Source organism: Dendrobium catenatum, unplaced genomic scaffold (assembly GCF_001605985.2).
Source record: "Dendrobium catenatum unplaced genomic scaffold, ASM160598v2 fragScaff_scaffold_390, whole genome shotgun sequence".
NCBI classification, from domain to species: domain Eukaryota; kingdom Viridiplantae; phylum Streptophyta; class Magnoliopsida; order Asparagales; family Orchidaceae; genus Dendrobium; species Dendrobium catenatum.
In genome coordinates, this window is record NW_021318852.1 from 6202307 (window position 1) to 6230015 (window position 27709).

At 34.8% G+C, this 27709-nt stretch overlaps 2 protein-coding genes across 6 annotated transcripts in view; one reads left to right on the forward strand and one right to left on the reverse strand.

Annotated features, from left to right (window-relative positions):
* Positions 1-3039: 3039 nt before the first annotated feature.
* LOC110097558 (cyclopropane-fatty-acyl-phospholipid synthase) overlaps positions 3040-27709 on the forward strand; it is a 103148-nt gene continuing 78478 nt past the window's right edge. For 2 of the 5 annotated variants that reach the window (XR_002303212.2, XR_003700442.1), the window contains exons 1-7: positions 3040-3380; positions 5478-5695; positions 6574-6679; positions 6807-6908; positions 20014-20073; positions 20188-20266; positions 20597-20741. Coding sequence is in view for 3 of the 5 variants with exons in the window: in XM_020823999.2 (XP_020679658.1) it covers positions 3207-3380; positions 5478-5695; positions 6574-6679; positions 6807-6908; positions 20014-20073; positions 20188-20266; positions 20597-20741 (884 nt within the window). In the remaining 2 variants the exon portion in view is untranslated. Of the gene's footprint in view, positions 3381-5477; positions 5696-6573; positions 6680-6806; positions 6909-15174; positions 16096-20013; positions 20074-20187; positions 20267-20596; positions 20742-27709 lie in introns of those variants that run through there. The other 3 variants (XM_020823999.2, XM_020824003.2, XM_028694042.1) reach the window with 3 other exon arrangements.
* On the reverse strand, positions 26140-27687 carry LOC110097559 (serine/threonine-protein phosphatase 7 long form homolog). The gene has a single exon (XM_020824004.2). The coding sequence runs from the start codon at positions 27067-27069 to the stop codon at positions 26173-26175; it is 897 nt and encodes a 298-aa protein (XP_020679663.2). The 5' UTR covers positions 27070-27687; the 3' UTR covers positions 26140-26172.

Genomic DNA, 27709 nt, shown 5'->3' on the forward strand with positions numbered 1-27709 from the left:
TATATATATATATATAATTTGAGTAGGGACTTATGGCTTCATTTAGAAGTTTCTCATAGTTTAGGTTTGAGTTGGGTGTTACCACCCCATTTAGGAGTTACCTGAAGTTTGGATTTGGGTCAAGGCTTACGACTTTCATTTGAAAGTAGACTTAATTACTAGTCTTATGGCCTCTTTTAGAGGTGACCCAAATAGCAGATCTTATAACTTAGCCGTGTAGATTAAGGTGTCAAATGGTTTTAGATGTTCAGATAGGTCTTATGAATTCTGAATTTAGACGTTGCCTGGCGGCGGGTCTTGCTAAGTGGCCCGTATAATGGGGCTTACAATCTAGCCTTTTTAGTCTAGGATGCCCATGCGTGGGATCTAGAATTATGTTATTACCTAATTATTTCCCTCAGAAGTCAGGCTTACGGTTTTTATTGAAAGTGGTCGGGATAATTTTAGATGTATATTATTTCACTTAACATATATATTTAATGAAATCATTACCCATTGGATTTACGACTTCTATTAGAAGTGACTTATAGGGCTTAGATTAATGAGAATACAAAGTTGGCAACTTGTTTTGCCAGCCTTTCCTCAGTGTTAGCCTGCAGTCGTAGTTGTTTTGATACTTGCTAGCCAGTATTGTTATCTACTCTAGCTTTCAGTAATATACTTGTTATTTTGTGCTTGTAGTTTTTTTAGTTTTAGCTGTATCTTTACTCTTGCTAACATTAATTTAATTTATTATGTGCTAACTTTTGTCTACTTATCTGTAGTTGCTCGTGGTACTTGTAGCAAATTGGAGAGTTTTGAGAGTTGTTTGTTGGAGAGTTGTTGTTTGAGAACCTTAGCTTGTACTTAGGTTGTATTATTGGAAAACAACATTCCTTTTGGTTTTTTTGTTTTGATATTCATTTAATTGTTTAAATTAATTAAATTAGTTAATTGAATAAATTTTTAATTAAAGATAAAATTTAATTAAACTTAAGTGTTCAGCTGATTAAATTTTAAATGTTAAATATATTTTAAAAATTACATGATTATGTTATTTAAATTATTGATTAGATTGGTTGGTTGACCAGTTAAAAGATTTTAATTTTAAGTTAAAGTTTTAATTTTAATTAAACTTTAATCATATTCTTCATTAATCAATTGTTTAATAATTTGGAATTGGATTTCAATTAATTTAACTTAACTGTTAGTTAAATTTAAATTTCACTTACTATGTTTATTCGATTAATTTAATTTAAAATTAAGGCTTGAATTTTGATTAAAGTTTCTTGATTGATTTTTATTTATACTAATTAACTGATTGTTAAATTAATTTAAAGTTTCAAACTTGATTTACAAGTTTCTATTAAATATTCGTAAGTTAGATTTTAAATTAACTTATTAATTAATCAGTCATTTAATTCATTAATTAAAATTTTTAATTAGATTTTTTAATGAAATTTTATTTTAAAGTCAAATGGATTTTAATTAAAGTTTTAATGAAACTTTAAGTTACTATTATTAGCATTGTATGTTTTTCGAGATTTTATTTAATTAGTTTAATCAATTAACAGGGATTGATTTTAATTAAAATTTTGAAATTAATTAAAATTTTGCTCTGATTGAGTTTTTTTATTTGAATTAATTATCCATTAATTGAATTGTAGTGTGAGTTTTGGATTTTTTATTATATGATTATTTTTTTAATCAATTAATAAATCAGTTAATCAATTGATCAATCCAAAATTTTCAAAAATTCACATAAGTCTATAATTTTCATGAAAATTTTGACTAGGGCTGCAAACGAACTGAGCTGAGCCGAGTACGTGAGTGTTCATGTTTGTGTTCACTTAATATCAGGTTGTCCAAGTTTGGTTCATGTTTGTTCGAGGTTTACTGTTTGTGTTCATGTTTGGTTCATTTAAATTAATGAGTGTTCATGTTCGGTTCATTTTCGTTCGTTTAGTGCTTATCGAGCTTTAAACAAACAAACATGAACGAGCTATAAACGAGCTATACTTTTAGATGTTCATTAACTTAACAAACGAACTTTATCGAGCTTCCTAACAAACGATTACATCGAGTATGTTCGCGAACTTAATGTCAAGCTCTATTTATATTTATTAATTTTATAATCAAATATTAATTGTTTTTATCAAGCTTATTCACAAGTTCACTATCAAATTCGAATTGAGCTTAATGTCGAGCCTGTTCACGAACTTCAAATGATGTTGTTTGCGAACATAAATGAGCCGAGCACATTAGTGTTCAAACTTGTTTATTTAAGAATCGAGTATTTAAAATATTGTTCAAGTTTGCTTGTTTAGTTAATTAAAAGATCACGAACGAGCTTTTATCGAACCGAACAACGAGTAGCTCGTCAAACGTTTGGTTCACTTGCAACCCTAATTTTGACCGTCTCTTAGGAAAGGTATTTGTTCTTTTGGATCGATTCAGTCGAATCAAATCAATGGTGAGTACTTTTGGGGAGCGAATGGATCCTAAAAAATAGTCTTCATGTCTTCAACCCACTCGGCCGGATCAGATCGGCCGTGAATGACTTCTTTGAATCCCGCTATCGTGGCGACTGCTTTTTTTTTTATTTTTTATTTATAACAATAGCCAATATAAATCGTTATCAGTTTTTTTTTTTATTATTATTATTTATAACTGTTACTACTAATAACATTTTATATTTTTTTTTTGAAAAATAATTAAAAATGTTCTATATGTAGTCTCCTTCCCTGTTTTTTTTTTTTTTTTTTTTTTTTTTTCTTGAAATATTGACAGTCTCTTAGGAAAGGTATTTGTTCTTTTGGGGAGCGAATCGATCCTAAAAAATAGTATTCGTGTCTTCAACCCATTCGACCGGATCAGATCGGCCGTGAATGACTTCTTTGAATCCCGCCATCATGGCGGCTGCTTTTCTTTCTCTTCTTTTTTATTATTATTTATAACTGTTACTATTTACTACTAATAACATTTTATAATTTTTTTTTGGAAAATAATTAAAAATATTCTATATGTAGTCTCCTTCCCTGTCTACATATAAAGACGGGAATGCGGCACTGGAAATGCCACGTTCTTTCCAGTAGTTGTAATCAAAGGGAGAGATAAGAGCCAAGAGATTTGAGACTTGTTCGATTGTAGCTAGGGTTCTTAAACCGGCGCCGGGGGATTTTGAATCGCGAGAGGACAGATATAGTTGAGAAAGAGCGGCAATTAAAATGCGGGTAGCTATAGTGGGAGCGGGGATTTCTGGTCTCTCGGCGGCTTTCGAGCTCTGTAATGCCGGCGCGGAGGTGGTGATTTATGAGAAAGAAGATTATCTCGGCGGCCACGCTCGCACCGTCGCCGTCGACGGAGTCGATCTGGATCTCGGATTCATGGTCTTCAATCTGGTCAGAATCCCTTCTCTCTTTCTCTCTCTACCTCTTTTTGATTCCCCTCGGAGAAGACAATGCCTCGTTCTTGTTTTTTTTGTTTGGATTACTAGGCTCGCCATGGAATAGATTCTGTTCCCCTTCCTCATTTAAGCTGCAATATTTTTTAAAGGAAGATTGGGAAGAAGATATAAATATTTCTGTCAACTACTAAGTATATAATAATGGTTAGGATTTGTTGTTTTTTTCTATCACTGTCTGCAAAGCTTCCATTTAAGACTTCTTGAGAACCTTTTTTTTTTTTTTTTGGAGGGGAAGCCTAAAATATTTTCATTTTATTAGTTGAGGATTTTATTCTTTTTTTGCAAAGATAAAGACTTTTTTTATATGTAGTGTAAATTGTAGAGGTATTCGTGGGACCCATGATCAAACATCCTGAACCTTCTAAATGGCAACTTTAGTAATTAAATATTTAAATATGCTTAAAACTCCGAATGAGTTGAAATTGAAAGTAATTTTTTATTTTAAAATAAAATTATCATATTTTTTTTATTTTGATTAAATGTCTTTTTTTTTATAAATTCAATATAAATATAAATAAGTAGTTTTTACATAATAATTTGAATTTTTTTCCTTTTCCAAATATAATTGTACCTATCAAATATATATATATATATAAAAATTATTCTAAACAGATTGAAGATTTATTTGAGACAACTCTCGAAATGCTTTCTAAAGTATATATTTTTTTAATTGAGACATGTGATATTAAATTATTGTGTGTGGGGGCCACATGGACCCACCATCTTAATTATTCCCACAGCCGGGTGCGATGTGACCTGCCTGTGTGGTACAAAAATACCGCAGGCACAAAGCATTTCATATTTTCGTAGTTTTGCTGTATGACTCATTTAAATGAAAAAGTCTCTGAGTGTATCATAAATTTTACTTAGAGAAATTTTTAGTTAATTCATGTAATTAAAATCCTAATAATTTAATTATAATTATAAAAATTAATAAGTAACTTAAAAGTATATTTCCGCTGATTCCACCCCATGAACTTTTATTACATCCGGAGAACGTACGTAGAGCTACGTTCGGCCGGCACTAAGATTTCACGCACAAAATGATAAATGCAGATCAAATACCGAGCAATACCAACAATAGAAAATATCATATGTGAAGAAAAAATACCGAGTTATACCGAGCAATACCGAGCAATGAAAAAACTTGGTATTTTTTTATATTACTCGGTATTGTCTTCATAGAGCGGTATTCCTCGTTTTTACCAAACAATAGCTAACTATACCGACCAAATACCCAGCAAAAACCGAGTAACAATCCTCTGACCGAACGTAGATCTACGTCCGGTCAGAGGACATAATAAATGCCCCACGAAGAACTGTAGATCTAGATTTTGTCGTTGGATTGGCTTCCAGGTAAATCCAGACATGGGAAAAATTTGTATCTGAATAATTAAAAAATAATAATAATAATAAAATATATAATACAAATATTACAAATATATATTATTTTTTTTAATTTTAAATAATATCTTTTATATTTTATTAATATAATTACTATCTTATAATTTTAATCATGTTGTGATAGTAATTATTATTATTACAACTTGTTAGTCTTTATATTTTAATTTTACTCGATCATTTGCAAATATTAGTTGAAATTGTTTTTTAGGCATATTTGTAATTTGAGAAAAAGAGTAAATTGAATTAACAAACATTTTAAATAAAATATGGAGATTATTTTAAAAATTAAATGTGCTAATTGTTCCTTAATCAAATTGCATTAATAAACATTAAGGAAAATAAGAAGTTATAGAACGAAAAAAAAAAAAAACATCATAATGCATAAATAATAAATGTAATAATAATGGTTTATATCATGAAGCATAATAAGAAATGAAATTATTAAAAAAAAAACAAATATTTTTTCATTTTTCAATGGAGTCATATCATAAACAACCATGATAAATAAAATAACAAAATGAATCGATTAATTACAAAATAATGAAAAATTAAATAATTTGTAAATTTTTTCAAATGTTGAAAGAAAAATTATTATTTTTATTTCAATGATTGGAATGTAAATTAGCAGGTTACTTATCCAAATATGTTGGACTTCTTCGAGAAACTTGGTGTGGAGATGGAAGTCTCCGATATGTCTTTCTCTGCAAGCTTGGATGGAGGAAAAGGTTGTGAATGGGGAAGCCGTAATGGATTGGCGAGCTTATTTGCACAGAAAAGCAACTTGTTCAATCCTTACTTTTGGCTCATGCTTCGAGAAATTTTCAAATTCAAGGATGATACCCTCAGGTAATTAACTTCATAAATTTTTCTTTTTTATTTTTGGAATGTTGAGAGGATCCCCCCTAAATAATTTGGCTTAAAAACTAGCTCAAAGGGGACTCAAATCCCGACCACTGGTGCAAATCATGTGGTCTTAAAATTTAATCTATTGTGAATTATGTTTTAATTTTATAACCTTATTGTGGAGAACAGATGCTCTTATTGTGTCATTGCATGTTGTGAACTTCCACCATACGCAAATAGTCACAAAAGGAAAATAGAAAACAAAATGATTATGATGTTGTTGTGGAATTTTTGTGGTTAAGATAGTTTTTGAAATTGCTGTAGATATTAATGTCCAGGTTAGGAAAGTAGATGTATTAGATTTGACTTATGTTAAAAATAGTAGAGACAGAGCTAAAAAGGCTTGGTTAGAAAGTATTAGAAATGACATTTTTTTATTAAATTCAGATGATAATTTGATCATTAACAGGACGCAATGGAGAAAAAAGATTCATGTAGCCCACCCCACATGGTGGTATAAATGCTTCTTGTTGTTGTATATATTGAAGTATTTAGGATAGATTTTTTATGATTTTATTTTATAGGTCATTGGAGCATGTATGGCTTGAGTTTTACTATAGTTTTTCATCATTTTTCAGATTTTTTTATCACGAGAATTGTCATAACTAGTTCGATTTTTTTGAGGTAGCTACTGCGACCCTAAATGAACCCCAAAGTTTGGGTTGATCAAAACATGTTTTGATTGCCATAAATGTGTTATTTTATTTGTTGCTTTAACTGTTGGTGTTAAATATTAAAAAAACAGTGCTCTTTTTTTTTTTTCTCTACTGATAACTTTTTGACATAGTTGAATGAGAGAAGTGCATATCTTTATGTTTAAGGTACCTCATGGAGCTTGAGGAGAACCCTGATTTGGATCGAAATGAAACTCTAGAGCATTTCATAAAGTCGCATGGATATTCTGAGTTGTTTCAGAAAGCTTATCTTGTGAGAATGTTAATTGTGCAGTTTAAATACAAGCATGCATCAAATTTTCTTCCCATATCTTATAGGTGATTCCTGTTTCCTAACACTGTTATCTCACTATTTTTTATCAACAAAAAACACCATACAGATTCCAATATGTGCTTCGATATGGTCCTGTCCTTCAGAAGGAGTAATGAACTTCTCAGCTTACTCTGTGCTGTCATTTTGCCGCAATCATCACCTTCTACAGGTTAGATTTGTGGAATCATTTTTATCAATTTCATTTTCTGATTCAGTTTTTTGTACCTGGAACTAAATGTTCAACCCGAAAGAAATAGGCAGTTTCTATGAAAAAATGCGTACAGAATAATATTCAATATGGTAACTTTAACGGCCATGAGGTAAAGGATTTAGAAGTTTGTTTAGATCAATAAATAGTTCCTCATTGTCAGGAAAGACAATATTTTCAATTTTCTGAACCATGTTTAGAAGTTTTAGAAGGCATTTATGAAAGTCATGTGCAGTTAATGGGCCAGTTGATCACCATTGTTCGTAAGTAGGAGCTCAACGCCATGTTATTCGATGAGTTATTGATCTCACCCAATGCTTTGATTATGTTATTTTATTTAGTTGTTGTGGGCTAGAATATACGCGGAGATAGAATTAGAAAATTTTCGTCTCATTGTTGTACGGATACCAACACACAAACATTACAAAAAAGGAACACTAGGATTTTTACGTGGAAAGCTCTGAAAAGAAAAAAACGATGAGGTCACGCATAGTTAAAAAGATTCCACTAGTGTTTGCTTAAGTTACAAGGGACTGACTCGTCCTTGAAATTGTAGACGATCAGATTACAACTCTAGGGTTGAAATTTAGTTACAAATAGATATTGGAATTCCGACGACGTTGGGCAAAACTCAGGCATCATTGGCGATCGGGCAGAACTCCAACGACGGGCAATTGCCGGGGAAAGTCCGGCGGTGGTTAAGGTGGAGTCTCTTCCTTCTCTTCTTCCTTGATTAATTCTTGCATCGGTCGACTGTCTGGTGAAAGTCCGACAGAGGTCGATGAGAAGCATATTCTTTCTCTTCTTGATTGGGATTCTCCCTCAAGAGAAATGATGGGTTTATTTATAATTTCCTGAGAGTGGCATGACCATTAAATAGGAGGAAGAACATGGGTAAATTAGGAGTGGTTTGAATGGACGGTTGATGTTAAATACCTTGATTGTGGATTGTTTATCAGGCATTTGAAGGCTCTAATGATATCAAAATTCGACGATTTTATTCATTTCATCGAGCCGCTTGATTCTTCTATAAGCACGCCATATTTAGAATATGTTTGTTAATCCAAATTATAGTTTGAACCCTCCAAATGTGCTTATGGTTATTGATTTGGACTCATTTAGGCTCGGATTGAGTCAAATTTGGTGTCATTGGGTTCATATTTCCAAGATGTTCAGTTCGACTGTAAGTATGCTGAAATCGGAGTTCAGTTGGTCTCCAATTTAATTTTTGAAGTTTCCAACTTGATTTTTCCCTCTAGATTCGTTCTTGAGCAAGATAATTTTTTGATGATTTATCAGGCACTCCTATTTCGGACGTCGAAGCTTTAAAAGTTCGAAAATACATGTCTTCGCATTTCAACTTGATTGAATCGCAAAAATGTCAGAAAATTTCATTCCAAAAATATAAATTTGCTCAAACTTGATCTTAGAAGCTCCGTTGAGCTTCGAAAGTGCCAAAATTAAGTTCGAAACGTAAAAAAATGTTCCAAAAATCCAAAAACGTCTGATTTGGCCTGTCCAAGGCGAAAATCGGGCCCTGGACTCGTTTAGGCGGCCGAACCGGTCGGCTGGCCACTGGTGGTGCCGCCCAGCGCGTCGTTCCAGATGCGCCCTTTGGTGGGCGTTCAATTTAGCAGCCAGCTAACTGTCGATTGCGATGTTTAATTTTTTTTTTATTTGTAGGGCCCACAAAATTTTTTTTAAGGAATTTTTTAAAAAAATTTTAACAATTGGGAGCCCACAAAATTTTGAAAAACTTCTAGAAATATTTTCAAAAAAAAAATAAACAAAATGAGAGGGAAATTCTCCCCACAATTGGGGGCCCACAAAATTTAAGTTAGAATTTCTGCTGCCGTTCTTTTTCTTTCTCCTCCCTCGTTCTAACTTTCTTACAGTTGAAATGTGAGACAAGTATTTTCGGACTTCTAGAGCTTCGATATATGAAAATAGGGGGACAACTGATATATCATTAAAAAGTTATCTTGATCAGGCGGCATGAATTAACAAACTTAGGGGGGCAATTGATATATCATCAAAAAAATTATCTTGATCAGGCACGAATCAGCAAACTTAGGGGGAGACAAGTATTTTCGGACTTCTGGAACTTCGATGTCCGAAAATTGGGGGGCAATTAATATATCATCAAAAAAGTATCTTGATCAGGCACGAATTGTGTCAAGCTGAACTTCTCGAAATATGAACCCAACGACTCCAAATTCGACTCAATTAAAGCCCAAATGAATCCAAATCAATGATCCAAAGCAAATTTGGAGGGTTCAAACTAAAATTTGGATTACCAAACTGTTTCCAAATATAATGTGCTTATTTTTAAATTTAGCAGCTCAACGAAACAAATCCAACGAGCCCAAGATCGTCGAATTATGATATCATTAAAGCCTTCAAAAGCCTAATAAACGGTCCATGATCAAGGGATTCAACATCGGCCGTCCAGTCAAATCACTCCCAATTTACTCATGATCTTCCTTCTATGTACTAGCCATGTCACTCTCATAAAACCATAAATAGACCCCTCATTTCTTTTGAGGGGGGACTCAAAGCAAAAAGAGAAGAGAAGGAAGAAGAGAATGAAGAGACTCCTCCTTGACCACCGCCGGACTTTCACCCAACACCCGACCAACACCGGAATTAAGCAAGGATGTAAGAAGAGAAGGAATATACTCCTCCTTGAACACTGTTGGGCTTTCCTTGACAGCCAACCGACGCTGGAGTTATGCCCGTTCGCCAACTAACACTGGAGTTTTGTCCGACCACCCATTGTCGTCGGAATTCTAATATCTGTTTGTAACTAAATTTCAACCCGAGAGTTGTAATATTATCGTCATCAATTTCAGGGACGAGTCAATCACTTGTAACTTAAGCAAACACTGTGAAATCCTTTCAATTGGGCGTGGCCCCATGATTTTTCCCTTTCTAGGGTTTTCCATGTAAAGTTCTAGTGTTACTTTTTTATTCTTTTTGTGTGCTGGATATCAGCACAACGCTTAGACAAAAATTTCTAACTCTATCATCGCGTATAGTCTAGCTAGCAACAAGTATATAATGACTTTCTCATCAGTTAATCTCTTTTCGAGGGTGAGATCAAGGATGGTTTCTCTTTACATTGCATTCATGAATATTTTGAGAAGCTTCATGTTGAGTTTAGCATATGTTTTAAATTAGTAAGTGGGAAATTTAGGTTTTCTTTGAGACGACTTTCTTACTGCTTCTTAAAGGAGTAAGAAAGTCATCCGAAACGAAACCTAAGTCTACTGCCTGAAAACTTTTTTTTTTTTGTGATGGCAATGAATCAGTGTAACAACAACAAATTATTCTCTCTTATGTTGTTGTGAGAAACTAATGAACTATTTTAACAACAACACATTATTCTCTCTGATGTTGCTATAAAGCCTTGCAATGTGTCACAAATGGTTAGGATTTTTTGTTTTCGAGTCATTCAATTTATGCTTTATCCAATAGCATATGTCCTATTGCCTATCCCATGAGATCCAATGAGATTTAGGATCATAATAGTGACATACAATTTTGGACCTAACGGCCAGCCCCATGATCTTTCGGTATGGGGGATACCCATTAGCAATATTAGTAACAACCATGGTAGAGTTGCGAAACTAATGGGCCAGGAGAGGACAACCTTTCATTCCTGCTCCTCTTCCTTCGCTTTGGGGATAGAGGTCCTACGGTAGGTAACAACAAAATAGACTCCATTGATATTGCACTTTATCGTATTACGTCCAATATGACCAGCCTTTACTCGCTAGAGCTTCGTCCTTCTCAAAAAGGTTTTAACTTCATTGTTACTTGGATATTCAGTTTGAGTTTTAGAACCTTCCTCTATGTGAGTGTTTTGTGTTACCTTTTATGAGTACTTTGGTTTACTTCCTATAGTTGTTGGAATATTCAGAGTAGCTTGAGCAATGCTTGGTAGGATCCAATGGAGCAGTTGGTGGCTTGTGCCAAACTGTCGCTAATCTAATTAATATGCTCAAATAAGAATTATATATCATGCATCTTATTTAATTAAGGCGATCATGTAGCTAATTGATGAGGACATCGACAGACGCTACCGACATGTTTATCGCCGGCGAAACCGCAGATCGACGGCCACGATTCAGCGCCTTTACTTGTAGATGTCATTATGTATTATTATTATTATTATTGTCTTGTTTTACTGTTTTCCCATTTTACCCCTGTGGGGAGTTATGTCTTATTGTAGCCCAAGGGGCATTTGAGTACTTTTATTTCTTTATGTTTGAAGACCTATTTATAGGGGTCTCATGCTTTGTAATAGGCTAATGAATTATTGAATGAAAATTTGATTTTTGTGTTTCTTCTTACTCGTCTTGCATGAGAGCTAGAGAGAAGTGAGAGAGAAAGCCCAAGTGAGGGCAAAAGCATTACCCACCAGTCATTGGAAGAGTCCGTGACTCGTGGTTTATCCCCTTCACCCCTTTCTTCTTCCCTTTCCCCTCCCCTGCAGCAGGTCCAGAGATTTTTCCCTACCCAATTCCGCCGATTTCCCTTCCCTGCCCCCCCTTGCCGCTGGCCATGCCAGCCACCGGCCCCAGCCAGGCCGCCGCCTCCCTCAGTCCGGCCATCCACTTCCCTGGTGAAATCCCGCCACCCCTTCCCCTTGAAATTTCGAATTTCCTGCCTTAATTCTGTCATTATTTCTTTCCTAAAATAACTCCCTATATTTAGGAATAGATTTAATGAAAATCCCAGTTGTTTTGAATTCAAATTTCAAATTCCCTTACTGGATTAAAATCTGAAAGTTACATTCAGGCTCTAATTAAATCCACGGGCCCCTCTTTTGAATATGCAATAAATTAGTTTTCTAAAACTCCCTCCCCTTTTGGAAACTATTCACGTCATTTTCCTGAGCCAAATCCCCAATAATCCACTCAATTTATGCTTACCAATTTCAGCCCCACAAAATTGGAAATCATTCTAAAACCTAGCCACCATCCAGCCGTCCCTCCCCTTGCCTTCTTGCTGGGTTTTATTTCTCCAATTTCCGATTAGAACTGATCCCGTGCAAAATTTCCTGCTCTCCAAGTTGCTGCCGAGAGTTACTGCACTTACCACTTGCTCCCTGCATGGGTTTTTCTCCACCAAATCCTGCCCACAAGTCCTCCACATAGAGCCTTCCACGTACTAGTGCTGCAGCCAAAGATTTCCCACTTCCCCTGCCACGGCTCCAGCAACAAGAGACCCGATAGTTGCTGTTTGCAAAGATTGAATTGCTGTCCAGCAATTTCTGCTGGATTATTTTCGCTACAGCATCATTGAAGAAGTCTCTCTTGTTTTCTTCCTTCCCCACTTCAATGTTGAATGTCGGATCCTGAATTTGAGTGGGGTCTTGTATTCAACGCCGACGGAAGTATCACGTCCTAAGGTCTCCTTGCTTCGACGTCGGATTTGAAGACGAAGCCACCGTGGAAGAGTACTTGGAGAGAGTTGTGCCAATCCTTGCAAGCATCTACGACCGACAACTTTCAAAGCACACTTGGAGCCTCAACGGTCACCTACGACGTCCATCCCCACCGGCTACTTTTCCTCCGACGAAGTTCTTCGGCGCCCTCTCTCTAGTGGTAACATCCTTCATCGCTTGGATCTTCTATCTCCGCCAAAAGCCTACCAATATTTAAGTTAGATGGCCCCGAGGTGAAATTCTCGTTGCTAAACGTTGGTTTTTGTTATTGTACTTTGCATATTAAATTCTCCTAGAACTTGGATTGAATAGTTTTTGTTAATCTCTTTTGCAACTCTTTGGCCTAAGCAAAGTTAACGTTTCTAAATCTTAACTCTATCTTGCATGATCCACATAAATTTATAAAAGCAAACTTTAACAATTCTCTTTTTAATTTTGATCATAACTCCTAATAGCTTCACATCACTAATTGATCAATTAGTTTTTGAAACCGAAGTTTGATCTAGTGCATGTTCAACCATCTAAACCACCATAAGGTGTTTGTCTTCAGCATCATAGCATTATTAAAATATTATTTTTTTCATCATCATGAGCGGCTTCATTAGCTGGCTTAGTTTCTTACTTTGACGACACGAACTTTCTAATTGGTATTGTATTTCTATACATGCTTATGCAAACCACTTGTAGATATTTAAAAATGTTCATGCCTAAGTGATGCAATTAGGAGGGACATTGGCTTGAAGTAGTGTGCACTTAAAGTAAAACTTGTCTGAGGCAATGAGCAATTAGGTGTTTGTTGCAGTGGAGCTCACAGTATATGAGTTTGCCTTTGGAGGATCGGATCAATGTTGTGCTTGTTCCCAGCGAGTTTTGTCTGGAGGGCTCACCTTAACAAACCTTTGCCATAAGGGGCACTTGCCCCAAGAAGATCTGCTCTTTTTTGGGGCTTTTCTCAGCTAAGGTCTTCCACCTTTCATGGACAACATAATCCTAACATACAAAGCCCACGTGTCATGTCCCAAGATCTAATTGAAAATTTAAATCATGAATATATCAACACCTTAATAAAATAGAGCCATCTAAATTTTCATCTAAATAATTAAACTTACACCAAACATAACAATTTTCATTTTATTTTACTCAAAAAGGAATCATGTAGAATAGTCTTGAAACATGATTTTTTTTTTAAACTATATAGCTTTTAGACTTGAAATAAATATGTTGAAACATAACTTACCCATCGTTCGCTCCTTGCCCTTATCAACCCCTCTATCTATTTACTTGGGGCCTTATGTTTTCCCGAAACATTTGAAGGAAACTATGAGCACAAAAGCTCACCTGACTACACAAAACCTGCTAAAGAACTCAATAAATTGTAGTGAAATCAAACATGAAATGATTTAACAACATATGAACAAGGATTCTTTTTTCACTATGGTGTCATGACTATTCAACACCAAACACACAATAGAGGCTAAATAGGTATGCATTCATCTTCCAATGCAATGTGATAATAATGAATTAGCTGATTTGGTCAACCTGTGAGGGACTCGGGAGCCACGGGATGACTATACCACCTGTGCGAGAACCTGGAGCTGCAAGCTGTGTCGTTTGGTGCTATATGCATAATAAATTCTTAAGTTTAAAATGCTATATATTTCATAGTAGTGGCCTAGAACTTTAGTTTACCAAAACTTTGCTTAAATTGCATCTTTGGTTATTTTTTAATTGATTCAATTAAATGTCCAACTTGAAGCTAACATGATAGTGTAATCATAAACTCTACTAATAATTTGAAGTAGGGCAAATTAGGGTTTAGGTCTCCTAATGTAATTGGAATGATGCAATGAATATAGATCATGCAAGAGATTTTAAAATTTGTAGGTTGAAGATCACTAAATACTCAAAAGTTTACTTCCTTTAGGCGATGAAGATGCCTTGGCTAATATTAGTGATGGAGAAAACATACTTCCATGTGTGAATGTTGAAGTATTTGGGGTGAGAGTTTTTGGTGAAGATGGATTTGTAGTTCCATCATTTGATTACACAAATTTAGGGGATGCTTATTATAATCTTCATGACTGTTTTGAGTTTTGTGTTTTTTGTGTAAAACGATATGAACAATTGAATGATAACTATTATTTTTTTTATTTAATGTTTTATGTCTTCAATTAAAATAATTATTATTTCATAGTCATATTTTTATATGATTTCATCATTATTATGTAAATTATGTTATATTTAAGTAAAATTAATATTCATTATGTCATCTGGTTCTACCCCGATCGAACCATTGAACCGTGAACCTCTCTTTTTTCCAATTCATTGTCCGACCTGATTTTCACAACATTGCTATTTAAAACCGAAGTAAAACACGAAAAAATGTTTCCATTTGCCGTTCATCGTGGTAGCTGCAAATAGACGAATAATATAGGATTGCAAATTCCCTAAAAACCCTCAATGAAAAAGTAATCAAGAAGTGACAATAGGAGCTCTAAATCTGATAAACTTTTGACAGTGAGAAATAAACAAGTCACGATGCACCTACAGAAGCGAAGACAGACAACATATCTATTCGATGAAATGTTATAAATTTGTTTAACCATGTATTTACAAGATTCATTAATTAGAGGGAAAATGGAATTTAAGAAAGCATAGGATTTGTTTTAGTTATTTATATAATTTGGCCTTTAGCATAAATTTTGAATAAATTTCTATCAAACAATCTCTCAATATTAAGTAAATAAACAAATATATATATATATATATATATCTCGAACGCACCCGAAATAAGTGGAACCCTAACGGAGCGCGATACGTCGTCCGGCGGTGAAAAAAGAATATACTTCCTGCGAAGAAGAGGCATCAAGCGGGACGATATCTACCGGGGTTGGGGTTCGATGGTACTTCAACCGTTCACCTGGGTTTGTGACGAGGGAGTTGGTGGACAAGCCCGTTGTATGCCTGTGGTTTACACAGGGCGTTTGGTTGGCTTTTCAGATCGCCGGTCGTGAATGTAGAGCTTGATGCAGTCAGGTTCAATGACGCAAGGCATGTGCAAGCCGAGTGCCAGATAGAAACACTCGATCAATGTTATTGCCCAGGCGCGGGAAGACGTCGAGGCTTGGGCATGTGAGCGAGGGCTTAGAACGGAGAATACGAGAGAAAGTGAGCTATCGAGGCTGAGGCGAGGTAAGGCGGAATGCAGCAGGTCGTGAGGGACAAGCGATTGTTGGTGAGGAGGTGAGGGAGGTTGAAACTCTTTTAAACGCTTTGAACGACATGTATCACATTGTCTTGGGTATCTAATAGGAAGTGGCATATTTACTCCAACGATCTCAGCTATGCTTCGATAACATTATTCTATTTACTGAATCTGTGATTCATCGATGTAACTATAGAGAAAATAAGATGTGTGAATTAAAAAAAAAGTAATAATGAACATACAAAAAAAAAAAAATACTAGTGGAACTATTTAGCAATTTGTATAAAGCCCTACAGATTATCTTTTCATGTAGCTTGTCTCTCAACTAGAGGCAGACACCGTGGATGATATCAGGCTAGTATATAGGCGGGATTCCAAAGTTTGAAGGGATGTGTTTGAACCAGAGTTTATTAGTGTGTGGAACATTTCACTAAGTTCAAGACTGGAAGAAAACTGGGTTAAGCTACATGGAAGTTGGGGTGGGGTTGGAGGTAAGAAAGTTTGTTGATTCTGTTTAAATATTTGAATTAAACATGATTCTATCGGATGATTTAACTTCACCGTTTGATTATGTTTGGAAAAATAAAACAATTAAGCTTGCAATAAGCATTTAACTAAATTAATGTTTAAATTTTGTATGTTATAGAATTATAGTTTGAATTGTGTTGCCGTCTTAGTGTTTCATTGCTGGAATTACTGTAACATTCTTGTAGATTGCAACTATGTTACATCATAAATTTATAACCTTCTAGAACTGCTAAATCAAAGTTCTTCTCAAGTCAAGGATGATTAACAACTAGTTGATTCTCTTTTAGGGCACTTCTTTGTAATTTTAACTAGTTGTATGTGTTTGTATTGAGCAAAATGAAAGCTTTTGAGCTCCTTTTCATTTATCTCATTCTTTTTAATGCATTATGCAGTTATACAATCAATTTTTGGTTTGTGAGGTAGTATAGACTTCAACATTTTAATCCTGTCAAATTAGCCACATTTTAGTTTTGAGGATGTCTCTCTCATAAGCCCTATAAACTAATTGAAACATTTCTTATTCACAATCTAGTTAAATTTGTCCTCAACATTATAACTATCACAAACAATTAATAATCATTGCATCTTAGTACAATTATTATTTAGTATGCAAAATGTCATTAAGGCGGCAAACATTTTTGTTTGAAAACTCGTCCATAATTTGTTCACTAGGAACCTCACATTGTATGCTAAAACATCAAATGCCGTGGTTTGATATCTAATTTATTCGTCACAAACAAGCATATACATATATGTATATTTCAAAATAGCCCCCAACTATTCATATATGGCTATTTTAGTCCCAGGCTATCTAATTTAGTCCCTTGACTATGCTAATTGATCCAAAATGGCCCATTTGGGATTAAATTAAGACCAATTTTGTAAAGCTGAGGGACTAAATTGAGATTAATTTATGTCACAATTACAATATAAGGGGCTATTTTGGATTAATTTTGTACAGTTGAAGGGCTAAATTTGGGCAACGTGATACTCAAGGACTAAATTGGCCATATGCCATACATGAATAATTTGAGAACTATTTTGAGATTTTTTGATATGTATATAAGCTTGTGCCACTTTGAGGTTCTTATTTCAGGTGATACATTATTTCAATAATTTTACTTAAATTATTATTTAAAGATTAACATGCACCATCATCAGGTGTTAAGTATTACTAGTATAAATGTTAGAACATGGGCACCTTATGAGCACGCCTACAAATATTGGTTGTTATATACAAAAGATATAAACTTCTCACATTCCATAAAATATTTGTGAGTCAATATCCATTGGGTGTGAACTTATTATTTATCCAACCATGGAGATAACAAATATCAATCTTTATGCTGAAATGTGAAAACATTACACACTCACAGGCATAATAGAGAAAATATTTCATAAAATATAAAATTGTAGAAATATTAATTTTATCAGAAATGTAGTTAGTAACTCTAACTTGTAGTTAGTGAAATTATGAATATTTAGATTCTGAATTCAAAAATCTTATTTTAAGGCTTACACTCAATGAACACAATTTAAAAGGTTGTTTGCACATTGGCGGTTTGCCAATGGTGATTGAGCATAAAGGTCATCAACGAAACTAGAGGGCGACATCATAGTTGGTTGGCTTTGAGATAGAAAGGCAAGCTCTTCACGTCCAGGAAAAAGAGTTGATATTGGGGAACTTGGGCGACTAGTTCTTCTTATTAAGGCAATTTTGTTGTTTTAACATTGGAGCACATCTGCTATCGCATATTATTCTCCAACTGAAAACTTCAGAGAGTACATGTATTAAATTTGGCTTATGTTAAGAAAGTTAGAGGTAATGATGAAGACATCCGACTTAAAAAGTTTATTAGAGAAGGGGCAGAAGATCTACGACCATAATTGGACCACTTTATTTTTGAACTTTTAGTTGTATTTGATTTATTTATGTATCTTTTTCGCTTTTACCCTCACTTGACGGAGTAGGCTTATGTGACCCCAGGGGCACTTTTGTCATTAGACTTATATTTTTATTTTGGTTAGTTATAGGCTTCTCCACCTCTTTGGAGAGGATGATGACTATAATGAAAAGAAAAATTATGCATTTTGTTTTCTTGGAGAGTTGTGAGCTCTTGTGAGAATCGGAAGTCCCGTTGTGAGGGTAAAGCACTACTCATCAGGCGCAGGAAGCGTCCGGGGTCGTGGTTCATCTCCACCTCAAATGCGCTTGCTTTCTTCCTTAGCCACTGTCCCCCTCTTTTCCCTAGCTAGCCGCCGGACCCCCCCCCCCCCCCTTCTCTTTCCCTAACCTTCCCTTGTACCCAAAATTTAAAATCAAGAAATTGATCTTTTCCATATTTGATGCATCTTAAATTAAGAAGATTTAAAATTCAGATTTTAATTTATTTGAATTTGAAATTCCTTTCCTATATAAGATGGATTATCTCAGGAAAGCCCCCCACCCCAATCATGCCAATTTAAATTAAATAGATATTTGCCATAATCCCTCCTTAAATAATATTCTATGTTTGGCAAGCCTCTCAATTCCCCAATTCAACTCTCCCACTCACCCTAGCCGCTTCCCCCCTCTCTCCCCTCTTTCCCCTTTTGCTCCATCCAATTAATTCTCTCCTTATCAATCCCTCCCAAATTAATTCCAGATTTTGCTAATTGCTGAAATTAATTCTAGATTTCCTAATTGTTGTCTCCACTACCATATATACACAAAATCTAAACTTACAAATCACACTTCTTCCCTCCCTTGGATGATGGCCTTATCCTCACTCCTTCCTCCTAAAATGTTCGCCCTAACTTGTACTTTCTTTTTAGGAAGGAAGACGAGAGCTCTCCTCCCTTGGCAAGCTACATCCCATCCCTTACCTCCATCACAATGCCTGACTTATTATCAAGGCTTGTTTGGTGCAAGGAGAAATCCCAACAACTCGACGGCCGATTTGAGAAACGAAGGAACAAATATCAAGAACACGAGAACGGTAAACTCTTTCCCTAACCCTATATCTTCAACTTTTCCTCAATCATGGCATTGTTTAGTTATGAAGACTTATCCGCTTTAACCGTATTGAGAGTGTGAGTGTGAGTGGGTGAATCTTTCATAGTTACTATTCTAATTGTTAAGTTAGGGATTCTCTTTGAAATCGCACATTAGCATGATATGATTTGATATGATTATTTTGTGCTCCTAACATTGTCTTGTATTCGATTGCCTAAGCTTAATCATTTGCCTTATTGTTTCCAATTTTTTGTTTAAACAATAGGAAGTTGAATAATTTCTGCTGCTCATTCATAAGCGTGTAATTTCAAAGTTAATAGTATCACATGTTCATGTAGTTCTACATCAGATAGACTTAAAAAGATTTGGTTTTGAAAAAAATTAGAAATGACCTTTCTTTATTAGATTTAAATGAGAATTTGAACCTTAATAGGACACCATCGAGTAAGAGGATTCATGTAACTGACCTCATATAGTGGTATAAAGGCTTGATGTTGTTGTGAAAACTTCCTCATAAAATAACAAAATATTGTTAAAAAATCCTAAATTGAAATTTTATTTTGTGGTTCTATTAATTAATGAGATTGTTTCAGAACTCATATATTCTTTGAAATATTAAATTTTACATAGAAAAGTTCTGTAAAAAATAGACTTTTTTTCCGACATAAAATTTTGCCAAGAAAAAATATAACAGATAAATTTGGAATAATTTTACTCTTGTGAAAAGTTAAATTGATGAATCCACCATTAAATAGTCTGCTGGAAATTTCCATGCAAACCATATTTCTTGTTGCGAAAACAGTTTAGCAAGTCATCTTGTGTGATCATTTTAGCAAGCATTATGTGCTATCCCACTACTGGTTTTCTCTCTGTATTTTCATTTCAGCTATTCAATCGACCTCAATGGCTCACAATCAAGCACCGTTCTCATTACTATGTCAATAAGGTAATTTATACGGTTTAACTTTAGCTTGTTCTCACTGTTTGTAATTCATTTCTAGGATTTCTGTCTTTTATATGTCAGTCTTTCACAAGAAATCTGAAACTAATAAGTTTTCAGTTAAGAGAACAACTGGAGGCTAGATGTTGTCAAATTAAATTGGGATGTGCAGTACAATTGGTATGTGGTACTGATAACGGTAGGTCATATATCCCACATAATTCTTTCTATATTTTCCGTGGCAGTGCTACATCTTGCTTTAGTGTGCTTGTTTATGAAAAATTTAAAATTTTTTTTCGGAATTGACTAGAAGATTTAGCATACCTTTTAGATAGGGAAATTTGAGGTTTGATGCCTCATAATAGTTGATAATAGTTGTAATTGATCAAATATATCCATTTTTAATTTTTTTTTATTTTAAAATATGCATGACTGTTTATTTTAAACTAAATTGCACCCGCTTTTTATCGTGGATTTTGCTTATTTGAAGTCCAAAGCGAATGAAATTGATTCCAACTTTTTATCACAGGTTGCTCCGTTCTGGCATCAGACCTTTCAGAAGAATATGATGAATGCATAATTTGCACTCATGCGCCAGATGCTTTGAAAGTTCTTGGGGGACAGATAACATATGATGAATTAAGAATACTTGGTTGTTTTCAGTATGTTTATAGGTATGCAGATATTTTTAACCTTGTGTTTATTAACTTTCATCCATTTACCTTCCGTCTTAAAAATTTTTATTGGTGGCGTAGTTCAGTTATAAAAAATTATAAAAAACAATATATCTGTTTTTTGTGCAATTTAAGTATAATTTATGTTTGCTGTATTTATATAATGATTATAATCTAAATAAAGTTTGGTCTATTCTTGTTCCAACCAGAGAATGGTTTGAAATGAGTTCAGGTTGGAAGGCAAGGAGATTTAACATGGAGGATTCCAAAAATTAGGAAGATGAATGAGAACTTGGAGGCTTGAAAGTTGAGACCTATTCTTGATGAGATATAGATGTGGCAATATGGTTTTTTGTAGAGGAAGGTAGGGTGTAGGGAGAGAGAGGGAGAGGGCAATAAAAGATCAAAACTATTTATTATCTTTAGCTTATGTAAAACTAATTGATTCCATTATTTTAAGGTTTTTTAATATAATTAGATTATCAATCAAGTGCATAAAATTTATTACAATGGTTTGTTTCAATTGCATGTGAAGATAGTTGCTAGTTCAATGCATAGAGACTTCCAATGGTTTGTATTTAAGTGCATGGGTGGTTGATGATATTTGGTGTATATGATGGTTCTAATTGGTGAAATCCATGGGCAAAGCTAGAATTTTAAGTGAGCTTATATGTATCACCCATTCATCGTTTTTTTACCATATCCTTGATGTTTTGCTAAATTATTATGTAAATTGATGAATTTTTATCCACAACAATTTTTCATGTTATCACAATCAATGATGCTATATTCAATTTAAAGACAAAGTATGCAAACATAAATTTTGGAGTGATGATTATATTCATGGGAGGAGAACAATCTATTCATATATATATATATATATATACACCTATTAAAAATAAAAATTTGAATATTTAACCAATAAGTGATGTAGTGCTTCTTACTTGTCATTATTGTTCTAGATTATAGATTTCATGTACCTAGGATTGGTTGAACTTTTTTATTGTCTTCTATATTTTCATTCTATGGACTTGTCTTTCAGTTCCTCTCTTTGTTGTATTTTGTGTCTTTTGTTGTTGGGTGATTTCTTGCATGTTTGGGACTTGTGCTATGGATATGTGATGTAATGTGTACAGACCTTAGCATTGAGCTTGCCTTATTATTTTTTACCCTTAACCTAGCCCAATTTTTCTGTTTGACACCTTTTGACTACCCTTTGACTATCATTGCATATTTTGACTTCCATATTAGCAATTTAACGTACAAACTTACTTTTAAATATGCCACAGTGCCCTACTCATACCGTGGCCACCTCTCTCTCTCTCTCTCTCTCTCTCTCTCTCCCCTTTCTCCCTTGCATTAATTCTACGCCAAATTTTCAGAAGGAGCGGGTTCGAAAGTTTTTTTATGGAAAATAGCGTGAACCTGGAATAATTTAAGAAAGAGCTAAGACGCCAAATAGTTTGGCGTACTCCAGAATCTGTGATTCTGTTCAGCGCATTCATAGAATGCGCCGAACGGTTCAGCGCATTTCAGAATGCGTGGAACTGTTCAGCGCATTCTATGAATTGTTCTTCATGTTTAGGTTATGCGCAATTGGCTTACGTGAATTTCCGTGCATTCGATATGATTTCACAATGTTAATGTTTTGATTTTCAAATGGCAGCAGGTTATTGTTGGGAAATATATTTTTAATTTTTTTTATAATACAATAAATTTGTTTGTCATTATTATATTTTGGAATTAAAAAAAAAGAAAAATCGAATTATAATGCAATAAGTGCTTTGAACCCATAATTATTTGCAAAGAGGTAAGTCCAAATTTTCGGTAGGGGCGTAGTTGTAGCCATATTTAGCGGAATATTTATTGGAATATTTTGAATGGATTATTGTATTGGAAATATTTTGCACAAAAAAAAAATATTGTAGTTTGGAGTGGATTATTTATTTTCATTATATTTTAATTTCCCTTTAACTTTTAGTAAATAATTATAGTTAATATGGTTATTAATTACGAATCAAATGTAGCTTAATATCAATATACTTTAAAATAAATATTAAAGTTAGGTAAATTATGGAATTTAGTTAATTAAAATTGAGAGAAAATAGTGAAATAGTTATTAAAATAAGTTAAAAATGTTATTTTAAAAATAAGGTGAATATGATTTAAATTTTAATTTTAAAAATAGGATTAAATTAGAAAATCTGTGTATTTCTATTTAAATTGTTATGAACATAATATGAACATCAATTTAATTTTAGAAGGTATATTAAAATGAAATATATATCAAATTATAACAAAGTATTGAATATTTGGATGACTAAATATTTATTCAGCATCTTTTTCTTCATAGAATGATTGGAATGGGAATATTGCGTAAATTAATTAACACCAGTTATTGAAAATACATGATAAGTTCATTAATAGAATGAAATACATATCATTAGAATTAGAAGAAAGGTAAAGAAATTATAATTACGAGCGGCTTAGTACAATGCGCATACGCGCTTGGATTTGGGTTAATGTAGGACAACATAAGAATTTTTCTCGAATAGTACCATCATAGATCAATTTCTTCCTTGGAATAATATGAAGGAAATCCCTTGATGGTGACCGCTTTATTGATAAGCTTCTTGATGATGATGACATTTCTAGATGAATATTTAATATATGCAATTTAGTTTGTCATTAAGATAATAATATTAAATGAATTTTTTTAAATAAAAGATTTGAAGAACACGAGCGAAAATAATATAACGAATTACAAGTTAAGCAACAATCACGAACATGAATATTAATCATCAACATAACAACAAGAAATACATTTAAAAGTTATGTTCGAACGAGAAAGTAAATAACAACATGAAATACAATTTTAAAACACGGTGATAGGAGTAACGCTGAAGTTACTGCTGCATATTATTAAGAAGATATCGTACACGAGTTTGGAGCTGTGTTTGTGTAGGACAACATTTGAAGTCGATCTGGAATTGTTGTTGTAATTGCTGCCAATCTTCTCCATTAAGAAAATCCTTAGCTTTAGGGTGTTTTGAAGTTTGCATCAGCTGTTTATAAGAATCTAATTTGTGCTTATCGTGGTGAGGCGTCCATTCAGAGTATAAAATATAGTTATCTATATCCATCATAGACCTTTCGAAACCGGGTTCAATGTCACCGTTTTTATCTCGAGAAAGTTCTAGAATTCTACCTTTTAGGAATTCTTTTGCCACAAGGTGGTGCTTAAATATGGGAAAGCCTTCTTGTATACATTTCCAGCCTAACTCTCGACGTGCGTGGTTACCTCTGTATTCCTTCTCTTTCATCGTATCATCATGTAAGTACCACAGTAAGGAATCGTCATCTTCATCCCAAGTATGGATAATACACTTGAATAGTGCATTTGATGAAACTCTAGCCTCTAGGTCGTTATCGACAGGATAAGATAAGCTTTGACGCACTCGTATAGTACACTCCGTAATCCATTCTTTGATTTCTGTAGTGCTGCTAGCCTCGGAATTGTTGGAGTACATTCTTTATTACTGATGCTGAAATGAAATTTTTTGGAAATGTCTGTGAGAATTGTAGGTTTTTTTCTTTATTATTTAATACAAAACAATGAAGAAAAAAAATTGAGTATGTGAAAAAAAAAATTTTAACTGCTAGATATGAGTTGTCGAGCAATATAATAAGAAGATTTCGTAATATTAAAAAAATTTTAGAACAGGTATTCATATCCCAAAAATCAGCACAACAATACATCTCAAATCTCATACTACCGATGCCTAGGCAGTGCCCCACTTCCTGGAGTAAATCTATTTGGTGCCCTTCGTCTTCTCCTCTGTAACTGTGGCTCCTCTGAAACCTCAGTCTCCTCCTGCTCAACCTCGGCACGTTGGTGTGAAAGTTGTGTACTTGGTTCCGTCGGATAACCTCCTGTTAACATAATGTCCTGCTGCGTTGGGGATGAAGGTAATCCTACTGATGACATCCAGTGTGGAATGGCCATTGGAAATAATGATTGCCCACTAGTTTGGTCGTATTGTGGGTCATAATAAATTTGTCCTTGCTGACTGGACTGTCCAACGTGCGGGCTCCAATGTGGGGCTGAAGTACCTGCTGCCATGGATGGTGTATGAACGGATTGCCGATGCGAGTCTGACACAACATTCCGTCGGTGCCTACTTCCCATCGACCTAGAAGGAGCATCTGAAACAGATCGTCTACTGTGCTGCTGGCCATGAGAACTCTCCGCACATTCTCTCCTATGTTGCTCTGCCTCTGTCGATGTATCGAAGGTCGTGTAGTCGATATAAACAGATTGTTGAACTCAGGGGCGGAACCAGCTTCAATTTTGAGGGGGGGCAAATACAGCACAAAAATAATATTATATATCTATATATTACGAAAAAATTAAAAAAAAATTAAGCAAGAAAAATTAAAAAAAGATGTAATTAAACCGTCCATAAAATCTAAAGAGAATATTATAATTAAATGTGAAGATAATATATATTTAAAGGCAAGTGGACAAAAAAAGATTTTTAGGGGGGCAAAGATAATTTTTTTAGAGGGGAAAAAAATTTTTTTTACTCTCCTATAATTTTTTTTTTTACTCTCCTCTAAAAAATTTTTTTTTTTTTGAGGGGGGGCAATTGCCCCCCCTAGGAACCATGTGGTTCCGCCCATGGTTGAACTCGAGCAGACAATTCAGCAACCTGATCTATAGCCATCTGCAATGAACTAGCATTTTGGCCCCCACCCCCGGCAAGTGGCTCAAGTATCGCAGATGATCGTATATAGTAATCCGCCTAAAAAAAATATAATTTTTTTAAGGGGTTTGTAAAAAAAATTAATACATTTTAAGTAACATTTCAATACGTACCACTATTCTCTCGCCAGGTGATTGAGGAAAGAAGGTCTCTGGAGGCTCAACTTGAGGTTGTAATAGGTAAATAAAAGCCCAGGATCTATACCACCGTAGATAAGCACCAACTTCTTGGTTGCCTGTACCTGTGACTGGAATGATGGGTACCACGTAAGCCCTTCTCTCCTCCCAGATCTGGAGATAGTCACGGTATTGGACTGTCCAATCTTGATCTGCTCGACCCCTACCATCAATGCGCCTGAATGACTGATCCATGGGTTCAATTTCTGTGGTTGGTAGCCCTGAAAACTGTCTTACAACCCGGTCTGGAAGGTGCCACTCTGCACGTTTCCAACTAATAAGCGGTACTCGTGCCCTCCAAATCTCTTCTCCATCATGATACTGTAATGGAAGAGCAGCTAGTACTGTATGGGTATATGGAGTCATGTTTACCTAGAAATTTGGCCACCGAAATTTTGTTATAATTTTTGAGATAAAATATATTATTTAAATAATAAGATTTTTATTTTACCTGACTCATACGCAACCCATCGAAGTCATCTCTATACGTCATCGTATTGCCTGCAGGTAGCTCACATATCCTATCTTCAACCCACCTATATATTTGTATGAACCATTAGTAATGAAATAAGAAAATATATTGTATTGACCAAAGCTTACGAACCTGCAACCCAATGGACGGCCGGCTAAGTCAATAATCTGAGGGACACGGAGTGTTGGTCTACCAATATACAATCGTTCCCAGGACCAAACTTGCAGTAGTGCCACACAACCCGCTATATATGTCCTTGTTGGTCTTGTGGCATAACACAGCTCCCTATAAAGGTGTGCAAGAACAGCACCACCAATTGACATCCTACTGAAGCTGTCAACATCCACTAGTAGAGGTAGCCATTGTAGCGAAACATGAATCCGTGATGTATCTGGAATTAGAAAACAACCTATCATGAATAGGATATATGCACGAACATGTCGTAGGAAAATCTCCGGTGCCAAATCATCATAGGATTCTCTATAAAATGTCCAGCGGAGCCAACGCAGTGGGAGCATAGAATCAATTTGTGAAGAACCCATCCTAAATGTCGCAACGTCTTCCTCATCATTGGGGTCATGATAGACTGTTTCCCTGCTGGGATGCATGCCAAGTAACTCGTCACAGCAATCCGGCCATGTTGCCCATATACGTCCTTGCCCAACAACATTTGGGCCTACCACTGCTGGTCCATCAATTCTAAGCCCCAGTAAAATTTGGACATCCTGCAATGTGATAGTCATCTCGCCAATTGTAAAATGAAATGTGTTTGTTAATGGGCACCACCTCTCCACCAATGCCTGAATCAGGTTGTGATCCAACCTAATAAACTGCAAATGCCTGAGGTTCTGAAAACCCAGATTATTCAACACGTATATCATCCGTGGGCACTCAATTGGCCATTCCCTAGCCATTCGCAGATGAGCTGACGCTATTAGAGGAGATGCCTAAAAAGTTCAAATATTTTATAATTAATTAGATCTTTTAGCTTGACATAAGTAATAAATACTGAAAGTAATTTATTTGACGTACATGCTCTGGGTCATGCGCTCTATGGGAATCTCCAAGTGATGCTATACTAAGCTGCACTGCGACATTTTCTGCAGTAGTACGATGCGATGTGCGTCGACCTGAACGAGCACGTCTAGTTCGGTCGGCCATACCTATTAAAAAGAAGTTAGATACACATCATAAAATTACAACGCATATTCATTTAGAAGCAAATTTATAAGGTGCAAAACTAGATTACCTTGATGATGAAGGATTGTTTGGACAAGTTGATCTATTGTGACCTATTTGTTTGCAAAAACCACAAGCTTTGTTTGATCTACTCGGCGCTTCATCCATCGTGTTACGGAACCTATTCAACCGTGGTCGCCCTGCACGGCGACGAAAACTTGGTGCCATCAAAGGTATTATTCCCTGTTCTTCAGTAAAGGTGGGCCATATATCTTTCGGGGGGAAGACATGGAATTGTTTGGAGTACGTTGCAAAATACTCCTCAACCAAAAATATTGGTGATACGAAAGCATTATGGTCCCATCGCCTATAACC